Here is a 16684-nt window from a genome sequence, read left to right as displayed (position 1 = left end):
CACATATGGCTTCGTTCAGCCACGTCAGGAGCACCTCCAAGCGGAGAGCCCTGTCCACCACTTGGGGCAACCTGTTTTCCCACGCACCGCCCCCCCCCCCCCCAAGGGAAGTCACTCTTCCTCATGTTAAACCTGAACCTCCCACGCGGCAGCCTGTGACCGCTGCCATGGGCCGTAACACCTGCAGCCACCGCACAGGCTTTTGTTCTGCCATCTATACGTCTCTCCTCCAAGCAGCTGTACAAGGCTGCTACTGGATCCCCCTTCATTCCCTCTCCAGGCGTAACACGTTCCCTTGTCAAGGACATCTCTGAATCGAAGGGATGCCTTCCCTTTGACCCCTAAGAGTGAAGATCCCCAGACATGCTCTGCTATGCCAGAAGAAAAGGCTCTACAGGCACAGCACGCAGGGACAACGTGCATGATCGATTCAGCCCTGACAGGGGTGGCAGCGCTTCCCTCGTTACCTTTCCCACTACCAAGATTCAGTCTTATAACATGAGCTAATGCAATCCTGTTTTGCTTTGGAGAGTGCTGTGAGCTCTGCTCTCAAAGAAATACTTGTTCCAGTCTCCAAGCTTTGGCATTTTAAACAAGGGCAATTAACTACACTGAAAATGCTATTGCAACATGAAGGCTAAAAATATAAACACGAAATGTCAGGAGTCACTTGCAAGAAAAGCAAGAAAATGCCCACTCACCCACACTGCACATAACATCATCCATGTGACAGTTTGCATTCTGAAGCCAGATAAACAAGCCACAATTCAGCCTTTTTTCTACTGCCAGAAGTTTACACCCACAAATAACTGTGTCAGCAGTAGAAGTGGCACCACTTTGAAAATCTGTGATCTGCACCAACATGTAGGTCCACAGCGTTACTGTTTCATACAGATGCGATTGCTTACGGGTGTAAGTTTGCACCTACAAATGCTAAACCATTCCCAGTTTATACCACAAAATGTCAACTTCAGAAGAAACATGTGCAGTACAGGTTCATGGATTTATTTAAGAACCCAATACTGTCCTTATTCTTGAAAAAAATTGAGTTTTAAATTTATAGCCTTCAGTTCACAATAACAGTGTCCTGCATATGCTTTGCTTTTTAAAATGCACTGAATGCTCAGACTTAAGTAAAAAAAATTTATTTTCAATATAAAAGTGCCAAAATATCCACCAATATTGTAATCTATTCAACAACCAGCTTACTCTAGTAATCAAAATTGCAAGCATCTTTATTCACATTTTAAAATCAAATTCCTTTCACACGTTTCCACAGTAACCCGAGTCCCTGGAAAGTGGGAAATTTGCATTTCGATTGGCTGCTGTAGTCCATATGTCCAAGTTCATGTAGGCACGGAAGGGGTTAAACCTCGGATAGTATTCCTGCTTACACATAACTGCCTGGTTCTCCACGTGGGTTGAGTGCTGGGCTGTGGCACTGACGGGGCAGCAGCTTTCATAAACATCACTCTGAGGTGCCCAGATGGAACCAAAAAGTCCAGACATTGGAGACAAGCTTCGGGTGCTTGAGAGGTAGGGCTGTAGGGCAAGATAAAATCATCATAGGAAACTGCAAAATGGACCGCCGGCCAAAGAAAACGTGGAAATGCAGCACTAAATGGGAGGAAACAGCATTTCTGCAGAGAACTTAGGAGATGCACACGTGGAAAACTACGCACAAGTTTACAAAGCAATATGGTTGCAGAAAATCTTACAGCAGCATTAGTGTGTGCGTGTGTGTAAAGGCACGTCACTAAACAAAGCCATATGAGTCCCTCCCTGCATGGCACTGACATTACTGCAACAGGAATACAACATTCAGTTCTGGTCAGGCTGTTAAGAAAAATAAGGGAGAAATGGAAGATACGCTAAAAGCACCATGCATGTTTTGAGAATTAAAACTAAAAGAGAAGGACGCCTAAGAAATGACAAGAAAAAGGCTGAAGTATGTGTCGGTATTGAAAGACTACGCACGCCGAGAGCAGAGAGGGATATTCAGTATGGAAAAGAGACTATAATTGGGAGCTAGGGAATTTAGTTAGAAAATTTCGAAAGCTTATAAAGAACCTCCTGGAGGGCAAGATGTGTTAGTCTGCGAGGAAGTCTCTTAGAGAAGGTCATGGAAGTCTTGGGACTTTTAAAACTGAATGAAACACTGAAATGTATTGTGGGGAAAAGCTCGCCAGGGAAATGAACTGAATTATCTAACATATTTTCCAATCTCTACCTTCTGTGTTTCCTGGCATTCCTGAATAAAATATGAAAGAGAGCCACGTTTATTTTAGGAAACAAGTCTTCTACCAGTTTTGCCACTTCTTAACACAGCAGAATTTTCACTTTTGCACTTGGAAACATTTCTTGCTCTATTTGGTTAGTTTTATTCAAAGTAAACTGACTGTAAATAAAAAAACAGAATTCTAAAATAGAAGACTTTGAAATATATTTAGAGGAGAAGGTGGTTACAATTAAAGACCACCTTGAACTGAAGTCACTCCATTGAACTATGGGATGACATAAACATGGCTAGTCTGGAGTGCAGCAGGTCAAAGTCAGCGTTCAGAAATCTGCACAAATCCCGCTTAAATCACTTGGATTTCCTAGCAAAAAAAACCCTGTCAAAGTCACTGAGAGCAGCTGTCCATTCAGCTCTACAATTTCCAAATCTCTCTGGATTTTGCTGTCAGCACTTTCTGTGTTTTACGCTCATCTGGAAAGGCTGATTTTGATAGGAAAAAGTCTCAGTAGACTACATAAGTCCGAAATGTTTTTCCATATGCAAGATTATTTCAGTCAATTCTCAGGCAAAAGGATGTGTCTTAGAATTTTACAGACAAGGTCCAGTAACAGCCTTGACCAACAGCTGGGAAAAAGCCAGGCTACCAACGCCAGCGTCAAACACATACAGTAGGCTCCTTGAAGGGTTTGTGAAGTACGTGTGAGCGACAGGTAGGGAACAGACAGGAATGCGCTGGGAAGGCTTTGAAGAGGCACACGAAGGCAGTGCCTCGCCGTGACAATACTCACTGTGGAGTTGACGTAGTTGGCAGGCTCCCAGGCAGGTGGCATGTTGGGAGGCGCGTTCCAGGTGGAGGGACAGTTCTGGTCAATAAAGGCTGTATTCTGCACCGCCGCGGTACCTGGGAAGCCACTGGGGTAGTTCATGTTTTCTGCAGTTTATAAAAGCGTGAAGACAAAATAAGGCTTTTGCAAAATAAACGCTACTAACATTTCTGTGAAGGAACACTGAATCTTGTTGGAGCGAGCCAGGCTGGAACTGACCTAAAGCCTTCAGTGACTTCAGGCAGCACAGCAGTGAAGCGTTAACAATTCCTGTTAATGGGACTACCACTCTGTGTTAGGAACCCACCAACAAATTGCTATCAGGAGGACAGGATAAAGAGTTGGTAATCTCCCTACCGGAGAACAGAGTCTTTATTAGCCACAGAACGTGCATGGCAGAGCCTACCCAGGCTTCACTGCCAACATGCCTCAGCTCTAAGCACCCAAGGGATCACTGTGCTGCCTGTGATACTGTAGCCTGACCTTTAATTATTGCTTAGGTAACGCTAAAGAATTCTAGGTTGCTGCCAGTGTGCTTCCCAAGCCAAGAAACTCTAGCCTGGAAAGGTAATTGGTCACAAGGGGCCTTCTGTTTCACACACTGGAAGGCAGAAGCGTGCCAGAGGGGAAACAAAGAAAATTGTGCAAAAAGATTTGTGTAATGCTGCATTCACAAGTCTCTCTCTCTCTATTCCCTCTTGGAATCCTGTATACTGGCTTTTCAGGCTTAACAACTCCATATGAAGACCAGCCTTCTCATCCACCACATGCAGACATCATTTATTACTACAGAGCACCCAGTCAGCTGGAAACCGTAAAGTCCGCTTAAGCAATGAATGCCCAGATGTTTATAGACAAACTCAGCCTTTTGCTCTACAAAAGGTGAGGGGAAAAAAACCCCATGCTCAGTGATAATTCATAAGCTTTATTTCATCTTACCTTCTGGGAAAGCACCATATTCGTTCATCTCTAGTGGACAATACATGTTGGAAAACTGGCTGTCACAGGCCGCATTCCAGTCAATGAAGCTGTCCCAAGAAAAAGAAAAATCTGCTGTTAGAAACTATTTGCAGAACTTCTGGAAATTATTTGGAAATACTTATTTAATGTACAGCTATTGGATGCAAAATGTCTGCAACTGATGATGAGGCTTTTCACATTCCGCTTGCCAATTCTGCCCATATCTACTCTGTGCCACTACGCAATCACAGCGATTTTCTCACTGATCCCTTTTTCCTCTGGGAGGATAAACAACTTGTAATGACAGCTACCAGCGTCCTGCAACACCTAACTGGGTTCAACTTTTTCCTCTGTAATAAGAAAATAATTGTACATCTTTCCCATAAACATGGAAATAGTAGGAATAAAGTGAAATCATGTGATTTGAAATAGAAGAACATGTAACGCGTTCATTCAAATGCTTGAGAACAGGAACTAAAATGGAGAGAGAATAGGAATTAAAACAAAGATTTCTACTTTCCCTACCACACATGTTTAAGTCCTGTTAAGCAATATGTTTTCCAAACTACACATTACTCTGTAAGGATTACACTTCTTTTAAGTAAAGTTCAGAATTTCAAGGCGACCGTTCAAAAGTCGTTCTTGAAGATGTCACGAATAAAAAAAACCCTGCTATGCAGAAAGCTTGAAGAGGTCCAGGTCTGGACCCAGTCCGAACAAGGTAGGCATATAAAAGGATTTCATGTGAATCTGTGCTAATTTACTTTTACTATTCATGCAAGAAGCTACTATAAGTTGTCACTACTACATATGAATAATTAATTAGATGTATTTTTGCATTCAAAGTCCAAATTGAGTCGGGCATATGAAAGCCAAGCAGCATAATACAGAATCTGCCACAAATCACCATATATTTCATCTGACTTAAGAGTCTGACAGATCGCCGACCATTGCTCCCAATCATTAGGGCCGCAGTCTGTTGACGTGACAGCTGGAACTGAGGTTAGCAGGCTGGTTGGGATCACAAGACCATTCCTGGGGGTTTGTGCGTTACCACTCTGTCATTTCAGATGACAGGGTATGACCTGAAGAACTAGCTGTATGTCACTGCTATGTGGTGGCAGAATATTTCCTCTCACCAGTTTGCGGTGCATCTTTCATTAGTAAAAGCTGCAGTGTGCAGAGCCACTAAAGTTCATTACCACAATCCAATTCTACACAGAGCCTGAAGCAGTTAGACTGGCTTGTGCCCTTACACCACGTTCAAGTTGGACTATTTGTCCTTATTTAACAATGCCTGTTTATGCCATTTAACACGAGAACACACCGCATAACACACCCCATGATATACAGAAGCTATGTATTTAGCAAAAGGGCAATGCACCTAATAGCCAGGCCCTCTCCACCTGGCCATGCAAAAGAAGTGCAAAAAATTAAAAGCTTTCCAAGAAGTACTTAATTAAATTTGAAAGAAGTTCTGGAATATCTATTTATGAGCTGGAACACCAGTGAATGTGTCTTAGCAAAATTAATCACGAGGTACTAATGGAAGAGCATAAACAACCAGAACTAAGACTAAAGTGACAGCAAGATTTCACTTTAACTATCATCTGTCTTACAAATATTATAAGGCAAGCTCAAGCGCAGTCCTCTGCCATCACAGGAACTTAAAAAAAACATTATCCATACTGTTTATATAAAATGTAACTTGCCTATTGTGGACAGAGGGGGTTTCTTGGATCATGCACGGTATATTATTCTCAAGGTTGTAGTTTAAACTGTTTGTCAGGCAGACTGGCTGAGCAGGCCACAAGTCTCCTGTTGGGTAAAGACCTAAAAAGGGAAAAGGGAATGAAATGCAGAACTACAGGAAGGAGGCTCCACAAACTCCGAGTACCACAATGACACTTTATTCCCAGATCCACAGTAAGGACTGTATGCTAGATAAAAAAAATACAGAGTTACTAACCAAACTATTTTTTTGTGAAGATGTCCATCGTTAAACAAACCAAGATTTTTATTTGTTAAAAAAATACATATAAAAAGACTTGAACCGAGAAGCTGAAATTCAACAAAACAGGGCAAGAAATGCCTAGAGAGAGTCCTTAAGTTATCAGCCGTCAGCACCAAGGCGGCACCCTTCCTCACGGCAGGACAGATGGCAGGGATGTGATCCCCACCAGCCTCCCCCTTGCCCCAGTCTCTGAAGTCCAACCACACAAATGCAGCGGGAACAGGGTTGGGTTTTTAATACACTAGAGCCATTCATGACCAAACAATACATGAACTCAACACGGCTGTACTTAGCCCCTAGGGCAGATACTCATTGTGCTGCTCTCTACAGAGTACCCTGACTGCCCACAGATACTTTGTTCCTATCAACTCTGTGAGAACAGGCAGCTGGAGAAAGGAAAAAAAATCCAAATTAGCAGTTTCCATGAGACAATTGTTGCAAAGTTGGCTCTATTTCATTATTTCATATGATAGTTATTATGAATATCGCTACTGCAGAAGTTCAATCGGCATTTGTATCCTACCAGACACAGGTTAAAACCTACAGCAGAAGGGACAGTCACAGGCAGGCAGCTCTGCTGCCTGAAGAACCGTGTGTCCTGACCAGCTTTCAAACTCCACCTGATGCTTTTATGAATCCCACTCAACATGCTAATATTACTTCCCTTTGAGATCCAAACAATGAAAACTCAAGAGAGTTTTAACAGCCCAACCCAACCTCATTCATTACTGCTTTCAAAGAGAGCAAGTCCTGACTATGGTAATTTAGAGAGAAAAATGGTCATATTTGATTTCATGCCAAGCTTCATTTTAACACAGCAGCCAGTGCTCTTGATCTCCCAACCGCATTACTTTTGGACACAGATCTGTGCAAAGCAAGAAAAAACAAAGAATACCTAAACCATGAGTTGAAAGCTAAATATTGTCTCCACACAGAGAAGATGCAGCAAAAAATCTCAAGGTTATAAGCCTTTGTTTCCTAACTTTCCTCTTAACTTGTTTAGAGGTAACTCAAGTTCTAACAACATGTCTATCAAGTTGGTGTATACAAGCGTTATTAGCAACATCACTGGAACTACTTGACAAAGTGTGCAAAAACCAGCTCCAGCTGTTAATAAAGTAACTTACCTTTATTTTTGTCAGGATCAGTAGCTATGTCAGTGAAATTGGGACACAAGGTTTCAGGGTATTGGGGGAAGCTCCTCATGTCTCTGCTGAATGAAAACAAAATTTCATTTCTTAAGTCTAGACACACTTATGTTTCAGAATCCAAAGTATTTAAAAGGAAATACACAGAGGTGTAAAAATATTCTAATGAACATCATTGACTGCTATCACTTTCCCACTTTCCCGATTTTTCTGATTTTGAATTACCACTGTGCAATTTTTTCAAGTTTTTTCCCAATTAAAAGCCAGCTACTTATTACACATGCAAAATGAATAAAATTGACACATCTTAATTGCCCCACTTTCATTACCCAAATATCAACCTATTGCAAATTAATTCAACAGCTCTTCTCTAAAACTAGAAAACAAGCTACAGTTCATGAAGATGAGTAGTGTCTCTCCTAACATTTCAATGTTCCAAACAACTTCCAGGCAAGTTTACTTTTATGTCTCTGAAGACACCTAGGCATACATGAACATCAATTTCATATTTATCAAAACCCATCAAAGAAACTAGTCGAAATGAATGGAAAGGGAACATTTTCAACCACCGGAATCCCAGAAGAAAAGGATTAAATTATTTCTGCTAGTGAAAACAGAGTCATGAATGAGAAGTGAAATGAGGATTCACAGTAATAAAAATTGTAGATGCTACTACAGTAAAGAGACAGAAAGGAATGTGGGGGAGGGGGGGAATCAATTTTCATGCTGTATATCCTAGAACATTATTCCCATTAAAAGAACAGCATCAACTTGAAAGTCTCACTCCCACCTTTTTTTAAAACCATTATTACTTTAATATAACTAAGTGGTAATGGAAATGTAGTAAGTTGCTAAGATCTAGAAGAAATGAGAGGGGAAAAACAATTTCCTTTTCCCCCCCAATTATATTTTACATTTGGAAGCATTTACCATACTTCCCCAGCATAATCCATTTTTCATCTATCTTTTCATAGACTGAAGAAAATCCTTCTTCTTCCAACTAGTAAGTACAATTCAATGATCACAAAAAATGACAAGACAACAGGTAGGTATAATTTATCAAACTGAGACAAGATTTCAAGTTGGTGGTGTTTCTTTAATGTCTTACAGGTGTAGATTCTAATTTTTTACCTGGTATTGCAGATGTTATGAGACAGATTTAAAGTGATAGGAGTTTCAGATGGAAAATCATTTTGTGAAATATTCTCTCCTAAAGAAAAGAATGACTGAAAATCAAAGATCCTGAAAAAAGTATGCACAGAATATACATACAGACAAATAGAATCATCAATGGTGTTCATCAAGTTCTCTCTGACTGAAGTATCATTACTTGCATTAATTTCCAAGTGTGCTATCTGCATCCACATGGTCTTAAATGTATTTTATGACTTATAAGTGATTACCACACTCTTAATGAAGAGGTTCTTTGTTACTACCAAATTAATTTTGAATTTGAAATGACTGACTGACTTTTTTTTTTTTTTAAGAGGCCTGACAACTTAAAAGAACAGAATAATCATGTACACACAATTTATCGATTAGATTGCAGGTTCAGATACATCACATACTATCTTTTATACATACACAAGTACATATTAAGTACATGCTTATTTTTAAATTATTCAGAACAGCTTATTTCAGGTACTCTAAGCTGGGTTTACTTGTGTCACTTTAGCACTTTCTTTAGATTTTACTTCTAGTGCTACCACAGTCTGGATAGTGATGGCAGTGACAGCGTTCAGGCCTTCAACTATTCCGAAGATATTCAGGAATTCAAAAAACTGCAGTAATGAACCACAGTTCCCATTTCTCACCCCAGTCAAGTGGCTCGGGTCTCCTGACTGCTTATGCCTCAAACACAGCTACCCAATCCCAGCATCCTCACATCTGGACTGCTTTCACACATTCCTCATTTGTGGATTTCTTAAACGGCTATAACGTTTTCAAGAGAATAATGTGATGTAGCATAAATTCAAAGGCAGAAATTGCTTTGACTAGTGACTCGCAGTTCTTCCATCTTTCCATGAAAACTAACTGTGCAGCTTCCTCAGCGAGGAGCCTAACACTTTCTCTGTAGCCTGACAACTCATCTGCATCTCGATAAAGCTTGTGGGGCTTTTTTCTCAAGTGTCAAGTTCTTTAAATCTCCTCGTGTTTCTGAGAGGTGCCCCATGCTACAGTACCCCTTTACCATTCAGAAGAAAGGCTGAAAACCCACCCACTATTGTGCAGAAGTGGGATTTGTAGAACTTACTGGATGGAAGAAAATGCCTGGCAGTAATCATGGGCTTTTTATCTCCGTCTGAACTGCTGGTACTGCTCCAGCTACCCCAGCTCCCACGACTGGCACGAACGCTTCCTGATGAACTTCCACAATCTGAGCTTGAATCTGAACAAAACTTCTCCAAACACTTCTTTTTGGACCGTTGATAAAAGCTTTCTAAAGAAGTTGCAAAAAAGCCAAAAACACACCAAAACCAACAAAACATTTAAGAAAGTCTTTCAGCTGAAGATTCAGTGAAAAGTCATCTGAAACACGAATTTACATGGATACTCTAAATTTACTGATAGCCACAAGAGAAATGCACCAGCCCCTATCACGAGGAGCTTATGACCTACACATCATCCCCACCACAATGAATGCAAGTGAGGATACAGTGCAGTTAGAGGTGATAGTTTGAAATAGGAAGCTCAAACTGTTCTTTGAAATACATAATTAATATTTGAAGCAGGACATGTATCCTGGCTGTAGGAACATGCAAGCTAAAAGCAATGACAAATATTGCAAGTAATTAATTCATAAGTGATAGACTCCTTTCTTATGATCTCACCAGGGATGCAAAGGACAATCGTATAAACACTGATACCTTCTTTAGCCCTCCTCTTCCCAAAAGCTGGGGAAAATAGCTGATTAAAATCCTGACAGAAAGGCAGGAAGGAGGTACCTAAGCTAGTGGTTTTAAAAAATTACCTGCCTGTTCTAAAAGTGGCCTTTAAAATACAGCTGCCTCAGTTAGCACTGGCTTTAATCTGAACATACAAGCAGACTGGCATCCTTCACCCAGGACTGATGGATTATGGCTTCAGACTGATTCACCTTCTGATTTGCACCACCAACCAACCCCACAGAGAAAGGATGCAGAGCCCTTCAGAAGCGTGCAGGTATTACTGTTTCAGGCACTGCACTGTGCCAGTCCTGCTGTCTTCACGGCAGGCTTTGAAAGGGAGAGAAGCACAAGCCTCTCAAGGAAGGAATACAGCTCTACCGCCACAAACCCCACGTTACATCTCCTCCCATTTAAGACAATTAAGATTGCGTACCTGTTTCTCCCTGTATAGACAAGCTCCCGGCTTTTTGGTCTGCTTTACAATTTTCCCCGTTACCCTGAGGACACCAGGCTCTTATTCCAATATTCGCTCTCAGATCCGGCCTTTCAAATTCACTGCACATATGCTTCAGCTCACTCTGCTCGGGGACCCTAATACAACCACACCCAAAGAAACATGTTTGCATTTTACATTTCAGCTGCACTTTTCGTTTTCAGGCATTAAACACTCCAACCCACAGGGCTATCGAGGCAGGACATGGGGCAAGGAATAGGTTTAGAAGTCTTGCTCCCCAACTTTACAGAAACCTAAAAAACCTTTCCCAAAATGCAATATCCCACCTCACAGACTACTGCTTCTCAGGGGGAGAAGCAAAACCACCACCAACATGTGTGTTTTAACTCTATTCTCGAATGTATTTGCAGAAGGCAATCAGATGTTACAGTGATAAGCACAGTCCAGCGCTGCACGAGTATCTGGATCCACAGGAAAAACTGCCCTGTGTCTGTTTCACTGGCACAATTATAACTAGAATAAAACCAACACCTGAACTCATCTTAACTTTATGCTAGTAAAACGGAAATATCTGGATCCAGTATCATAATCACAAAGTACTGTGGGAAAATTAATAAAATCCAGCTGTCAAGTTTCTACAGGAAGGAAATGGTTACATCTTAACTCCGAAAGTAGCAACTGCTGAATCAGTTCAAGGAACAGACACCAAATTTCAGTATTTCACTTCAATTATTTTTATCGTCCCTACCTACAAAGATGCGCATCCTGCAAAGATTTACACGTGCTGACTTTGCACACAATGAATAGTAATTTGTTTATAATGAGTTATAACAGCCCCTTCAGATTTACAATCTCCTTGTTAAGTCCACTGACCTCAATAGGACCACTTGCAATAAAAATTAAGCCTGTGAAGGCTTTGTAGGATCATGACCTTAATTCAAAGAGCTGGGGGAGGGGAAGGAGGAGGATTTTCTCCTCCTAAGTGTTTCTATTCTAGTAGTAGTTTATAACTGGCATTTTTTAGCAATAATCTGAAGAACTTAGCTTTAAAATACATAAAAAAATAATGAAGAGTAGTTTACAGCTGACTTTAGAAATGCATTTAAACAAACCTTGGTGTCAGGGGAGGGGAAGTAACTTCCCAGGGTGATCGCAATATTCTTTTGAGCCTAGTGCTGCTCTCTTTTTTTTTAATTGTTACAACAAAAATGCAAGCTGCTGTCCCTTTTCTACATATTTCTCTTCCTCTTCCAAAACTACTAGAAGGTAACACTCCCTCAGTGACTCGATATAGCAGATGATTCTCTTGAAGGTGGAATGATTTCAACGATTTTGTTTCCCATTTTTTTTACTGAAGAGAATACACAACTGGATTTTATTCATACAACACACAATAGAAAGGAAGCTAACCACCCAAACTTCAGAGACAGCAAATTCCACTCTGTAACAGACAGCAACCACTGCTATGCAGAATGGGGCGTGCCTATATACACACAGATTTACAAATGGTAAATTTTTATATTTTTTTTTGCTGGTGATACTTAGTACTGCACATTCTTAAAAATAAAGGCTCAGTCCAGGATTAAAGTGTGTTTATTTAGATAGATAAAGCAATCCTGCCTAAAGTACTATGTAAAAACCTGCAGAAACATTACAGCAACACTGGATTTCTTCATGATTTCGTGAGGCAATACATACCTTGTAGATATATTAACATTCTTCTTCTTATTTTTTCTAGATGTTCTATTTCTGTTCCAATTCATATTTGGTAAATTTCCTTCCTTCTTCTCCTGAGGTTTCTTCTTCCTATACGCATCTTCTTGCTAAATGTAAAAATATGAGCTGAGACAATACATACATTATAAAATGAAGTTAACTCAGTAAATGAACTCCACTGGATTTTTCTAGCTAAATTTCTCTGGACAGAACGGCTTGACCCAAATGCATAATTACATCATGATTTAGTGCCTTTCCACAGCACATCCTCTTCCCAGCACCATCAATTTGACCAGCCTTTCCAAGATTGTCCTTCAAGCCACCAAGAGATGATGAGAGAGAAATTTTTGAATTCCCAGTGTCAGCATTTTCCCCCTCACAGTATCTAGCTCTGACTTCCAGGGAAATAAAAAAAATAGGGGGAGAAAAAGGAAAGCAGTCAATAAAATTCCCAATGTGCTAAAAACAAAAAACATCTGCCAGATTTATGATCAGTTTGTGAGCAAGTTCAGCAGCAATAAATCCTCCCTTTCCTCAGCAGCTGGGGGGTGGGTGGGTGTGGGTGGGGAAGGCATTCATTTGAATTACAACTGAGGAAATTATGGGGTAAATTAACTAACAAATAATAGTAATTTTTAAAAATTCAAGAAACAAACTGAGCACCATCAGCCACACATGGAAAGAAGTTTGTAACAGCTCCTAAACCAAGACTAGACCCTGTCTTTTCTGATATATATTCCTCAAGCATGGTAAGCAATTCCTCTTTACATCTTTTTGCCATGGGATACCTATCCAGTAGACAGGACACAAACACAATGCAGATTCTTGGGTTTACTAATTCTGCGATGAAGGTTTTTAAGTGTTTTACACTGCCTGCAACAAAGGTACAGTCTGCTGTGTTTATCATGCTCAGAAACCAGGGGTAAAGAACGATCCTTCTCAGCAGCTTCACAATCTTGTGAAGGGGCTTCTGTCTGCATCAGAAAATTTGAGAACACAGCAAAGTCCTGTACTGTATTTGGAGATCTGCAAACAAAGGCCAATATGCCCATCTAGGACACCTGCCCTCCGAAGTACGTTCCCACATCATCACTGTGGCTGACAGATGGCATTAGATTCCAGTATGTTTCTGCCTGTTCTGACAATAACGAAGAATATCTCTAGTTGTGATATGGCTAATATCACAATACAAGGGCTGTTTTAATTTTTATCCAAACTGTTCATCATTCTACAAAGCAGTATTACAATGCAACAGTTGTGGGACAGCACGTCTGCATACTTCCTCATTCATCTGACTTACAGTGTTTCAGATCTGTGACTCTACATAGCAGTCCCTACACACACATACATACCTGTATGCGTATACATATAAAAATAAACAACAAAAAGATAATTTAAAATTTTAAAAGTAGAAAGATCACAATACAAACCTCAGAAGCAATCTCCTCTTTTGCGCAGCATGGAGTCTCTTCCTTAGGTCCTTTATTAATCTTTTTCTCTGTGGAAGGCTTTATGTTGATCTGCTTTTTTAAAGTCTCACAGTTTTCTGTTTCATTCCTGAGAGGCACTTGCTGGCTATTCCCTACAATTAAACAGTAGTATCAGTTGGCTTGGGAAGAGAATGGGCTCCCAATCGTAACCACAGTATCTTCCTTTTCTTTAAAAACAGACTTGTGTTCCTTTTCAAATCACTAGGAAAATTACCTTTAGGCTGACGATGCAGAAAATTTCAAAATCAAAAGCTAATGCTGTATAAAAATTCTTAGAGTAGTTGCAAAAAACAGCTCTATATTGATTCATGCTCACGGGCACATCACTCCTAGCACATCCATGAATTACCCAAGTCCTCCTGCTCATCTCATCTAAATTTGAGCTACGTGGGTCCCAGCCATGGGTCTGGAAGGTAGCATCTGAAGCCAGAGAACATGGGGCTAAAAAACAAACAGAAAACACCCTGCAAGCTGGGTGGGGAGGAGACTTTTCAACAATGGGTAGATTGAAGTAAGGACTGATTTTATTTGGTGCTTTATGTCTCTGAAGTGCCCTCTGCATTCACTATGAACACAAATGGAAGTCATTGTTTCTTTAGGATGGATTCCACATTACAAGTTCATTTTCTTGAGAGGCTTATGAGCAAGAAAAATTATCCTTGTGTTTCCTATCTACCAACCAACTACAATATCCTAGCTCTGAGTCAGCCACCCTCTCCCCTCTGAAGCAGGCAGTCTTGATGACTGCAGAAGGAGCCCACGTGCATGAAACACCAGGCAAGGGAGGCTACCACAGCTCTACAACACACTCCGCTGCTCTCCAGCATACAAACATGTGAGCACCCGAGGTCTTGAAGACTCCCCATTTACACAAAACCAAGTCTGTAACTATCATCAAGATACAAACACAGCAACACGGTACTTTTTTAGACTTCATTTACCCTACCCAACTTCTTGAAACACAGGAATACTCACGTCCCTGCCAGTGCAAAAAACCACAACTGCTAATTGACAACATGGCAGATTACCTGTAGTGCTTTACTAATGAATGTAAGTAACTGTTACTACTCCGGAAACATTCTTTCAAGGTGGAAGTTTTGTCGGTGAAAGTTAAGTCTAGTATCTCCCAGCTGGCTTATGTATAACCATGATTTCCACCGCCTGTACTCAAAGTTAACCTTCCTGTGCACGCAAATACAATTAAGACATAATTATTTCCTTTCCTCCCTCCCGCCCCTCATCTGATTTCCTAATTCAAAGCAAAGAACGAACACTGCAGTTTAGGAGCACACGAAGAATATCAAAGTACTTTTGAAGTACAAGTGAAATTAACCCACTTTCACCTGAGAGCAGGCAACAAGTGTGCCGTCTATCTCGCAGATAACAACACAGCGGGAAGCGACAGGCCCAGGGTAACAACTACACACCGCAGCAGGGCCTGAAATCCCTCTGTGATGGCTCACTCACTAAAACTCTGCCACAGCTGCAGCAAATGCCAGTCTTCAGCATTCAACTACTTGCCAAGTGCCTAACTAAAGTCAAGCTTCCAGAGGACACATTCTCCTGCCCTGCTCTTGATCTCCCCCGGGTGCTCCTGGGCTGCTTTTAAAAACTTGAGTTGTGAACCTAAGAGGCAAGACTGACCAGGCAGCTCAGTTCCGCAATTAAAAAAAAAATAAATCATAAAAAACACAGCTATGCAGTTACTAAGAGAAATGTTGATCTGCAGATTCCTACAAAATATAACTTCATGATATTCTGATGTCAGCTTTTGTTATTTTAGGTGGTTTTATGATGAGTTCTGAATATCCAGTACTGAATGTGGCGACTAAAAATCAGGCATCAGATTTTCAGTGGACCTAAAAATTGCAGACTGGGACATTTCTGAATATTTGAGAAGGGTATTTTGTGGTTTATAAGCGTATCTATTACAACAATTATTTTAACCTTTTAAATGCTACAGCACAAGCTTGAAATCTGTAAACCAAGGCAAATTTATGATTTATGAAACAACTTTTAATGCAAGCTGTTTCCTTAGGAATGTAAACTGATAAATATCATAGTGAACACATGAGAAACAACACATCTCCTTGTCCCAACAAAAGACAAAATCCTGATCACTGTGAACTCAACAGAAGATTTCACCCAATAATTTCAACTGATGGAAACTGGGAAAAAAAATTACCACTGTTTTTCCTAGAAATTTCTTGCAGTTCTGGCTGTTGCTGAGGTGAATTTCTGGACAAGTGACTTTCAGGTAGTTTCTTGGACATCTTCACAGGACAGAACTCCTGTTCTTTGAGCTCAACTAGATTTTCTGAAGTTTTAAGGTTAGTTTCCTTAGGAAACATACATGTTTGAAGATCTTCCTTCAGATCACACTCTGAAGAAGTATTTTTAATGAGAACTGTATTTTTCAGTGCACTTTCTTCTTTATCCAGAAAGTCTTCTGGAACAGTTAAATTCTTGTTAACATTTATGCCATTTGCATATTTAAGAGTTACCCAGTTCTCACTGACAACATCAGTGCATATGTCCTCTTTTGGTGCTGAGATATGGTTCTCTGCAATCTGATTCTGCTTTTCATCAGGAGCTGCAATGGCACTGCCAGCTGCTGTGTTTGGTTTCTGCTTACTGTAGTAAACTGAACATTTGTGTTTCTTCTGAGAGTGGCTGTAGGTCGCAGGACTTCTCTTTGCTGCATTCTGACTTCTACTGGAAGAAGTGCCTACAGACAGGAAGCCCTTCCCTTTGCCTTTATCTGAGGAACTATAGGAATCCATAAATGTTTTGCAGCTTCCCCTGTAGAAAAAATAAATCATTTGTGATTTGGTTTTATCTATGAAGCTATCATGAATTGATTTATGGGATATTTCTGCAAGAAAAGGGGGGGGGCTATTCACAAGCTGAGGAACTGCATTAGGTCTTCAATTTTTTGTACCAGCTATGGT

The 16684-nt window shown here is 40.5% G+C and overlaps 1 protein-coding gene across 3 annotated transcripts in view; it reads right to left on the bottom strand.

The window, feature by feature from the left end:
* Positions 1-1129: 1129 nt before the first annotated feature.
* The window catches only part of TMEM131L (transmembrane 131 like), an 83066-nt gene continuing 67511 nt past the window's right edge, over positions 1130-16684 (bottom strand). For 2 of the 3 annotated variants that reach the window (XM_080387147.1, XM_080387148.1), the window contains exons 25-35: positions 15919-16535; positions 13674-13825; positions 12226-12350; positions 10507-10664; positions 9440-9625; positions 8317-8395; positions 7165-7250; positions 5736-5856; positions 4003-4091; positions 3028-3170; positions 1130-1542 (exon numbers count right to left, since the gene is read on the bottom strand). In XM_080387147.1, the coding sequence (XP_080243273.1) occupies positions 1264-1542; positions 3028-3170; positions 4003-4091; positions 5736-5856; positions 7165-7250; positions 8317-8395; positions 9440-9625; positions 10507-10664; positions 12226-12350; positions 13674-13825; positions 15919-16535 (2035 nt within the window). In that variant the 3' untranslated portion in view covers positions 1130-1263. The remainder of the gene's footprint in view (positions 1543-3027; positions 3171-4002; positions 4092-5735; positions 5857-7164; positions 7251-8316; positions 8396-9439; positions 9626-10506; positions 10665-12225; positions 12351-13673; positions 13826-15918; positions 16536-16684) is intronic. The other variant, XM_080387149.1, reaches the window with a different exon arrangement.

The sequence above is a fragment of the Falco punctatus genome (genome assembly GCF_963210335.1).
Source record: "Falco punctatus genome assembly, chromosome: 1".
Taxonomy (NCBI): Eukaryota; Metazoa; Chordata; class Aves; order Falconiformes; family Falconidae; genus Falco; species Falco punctatus.
Note: the sequence above shows the minus strand (reverse complement) of the source record. Positions and strands in the feature narration are given on the sequence as shown.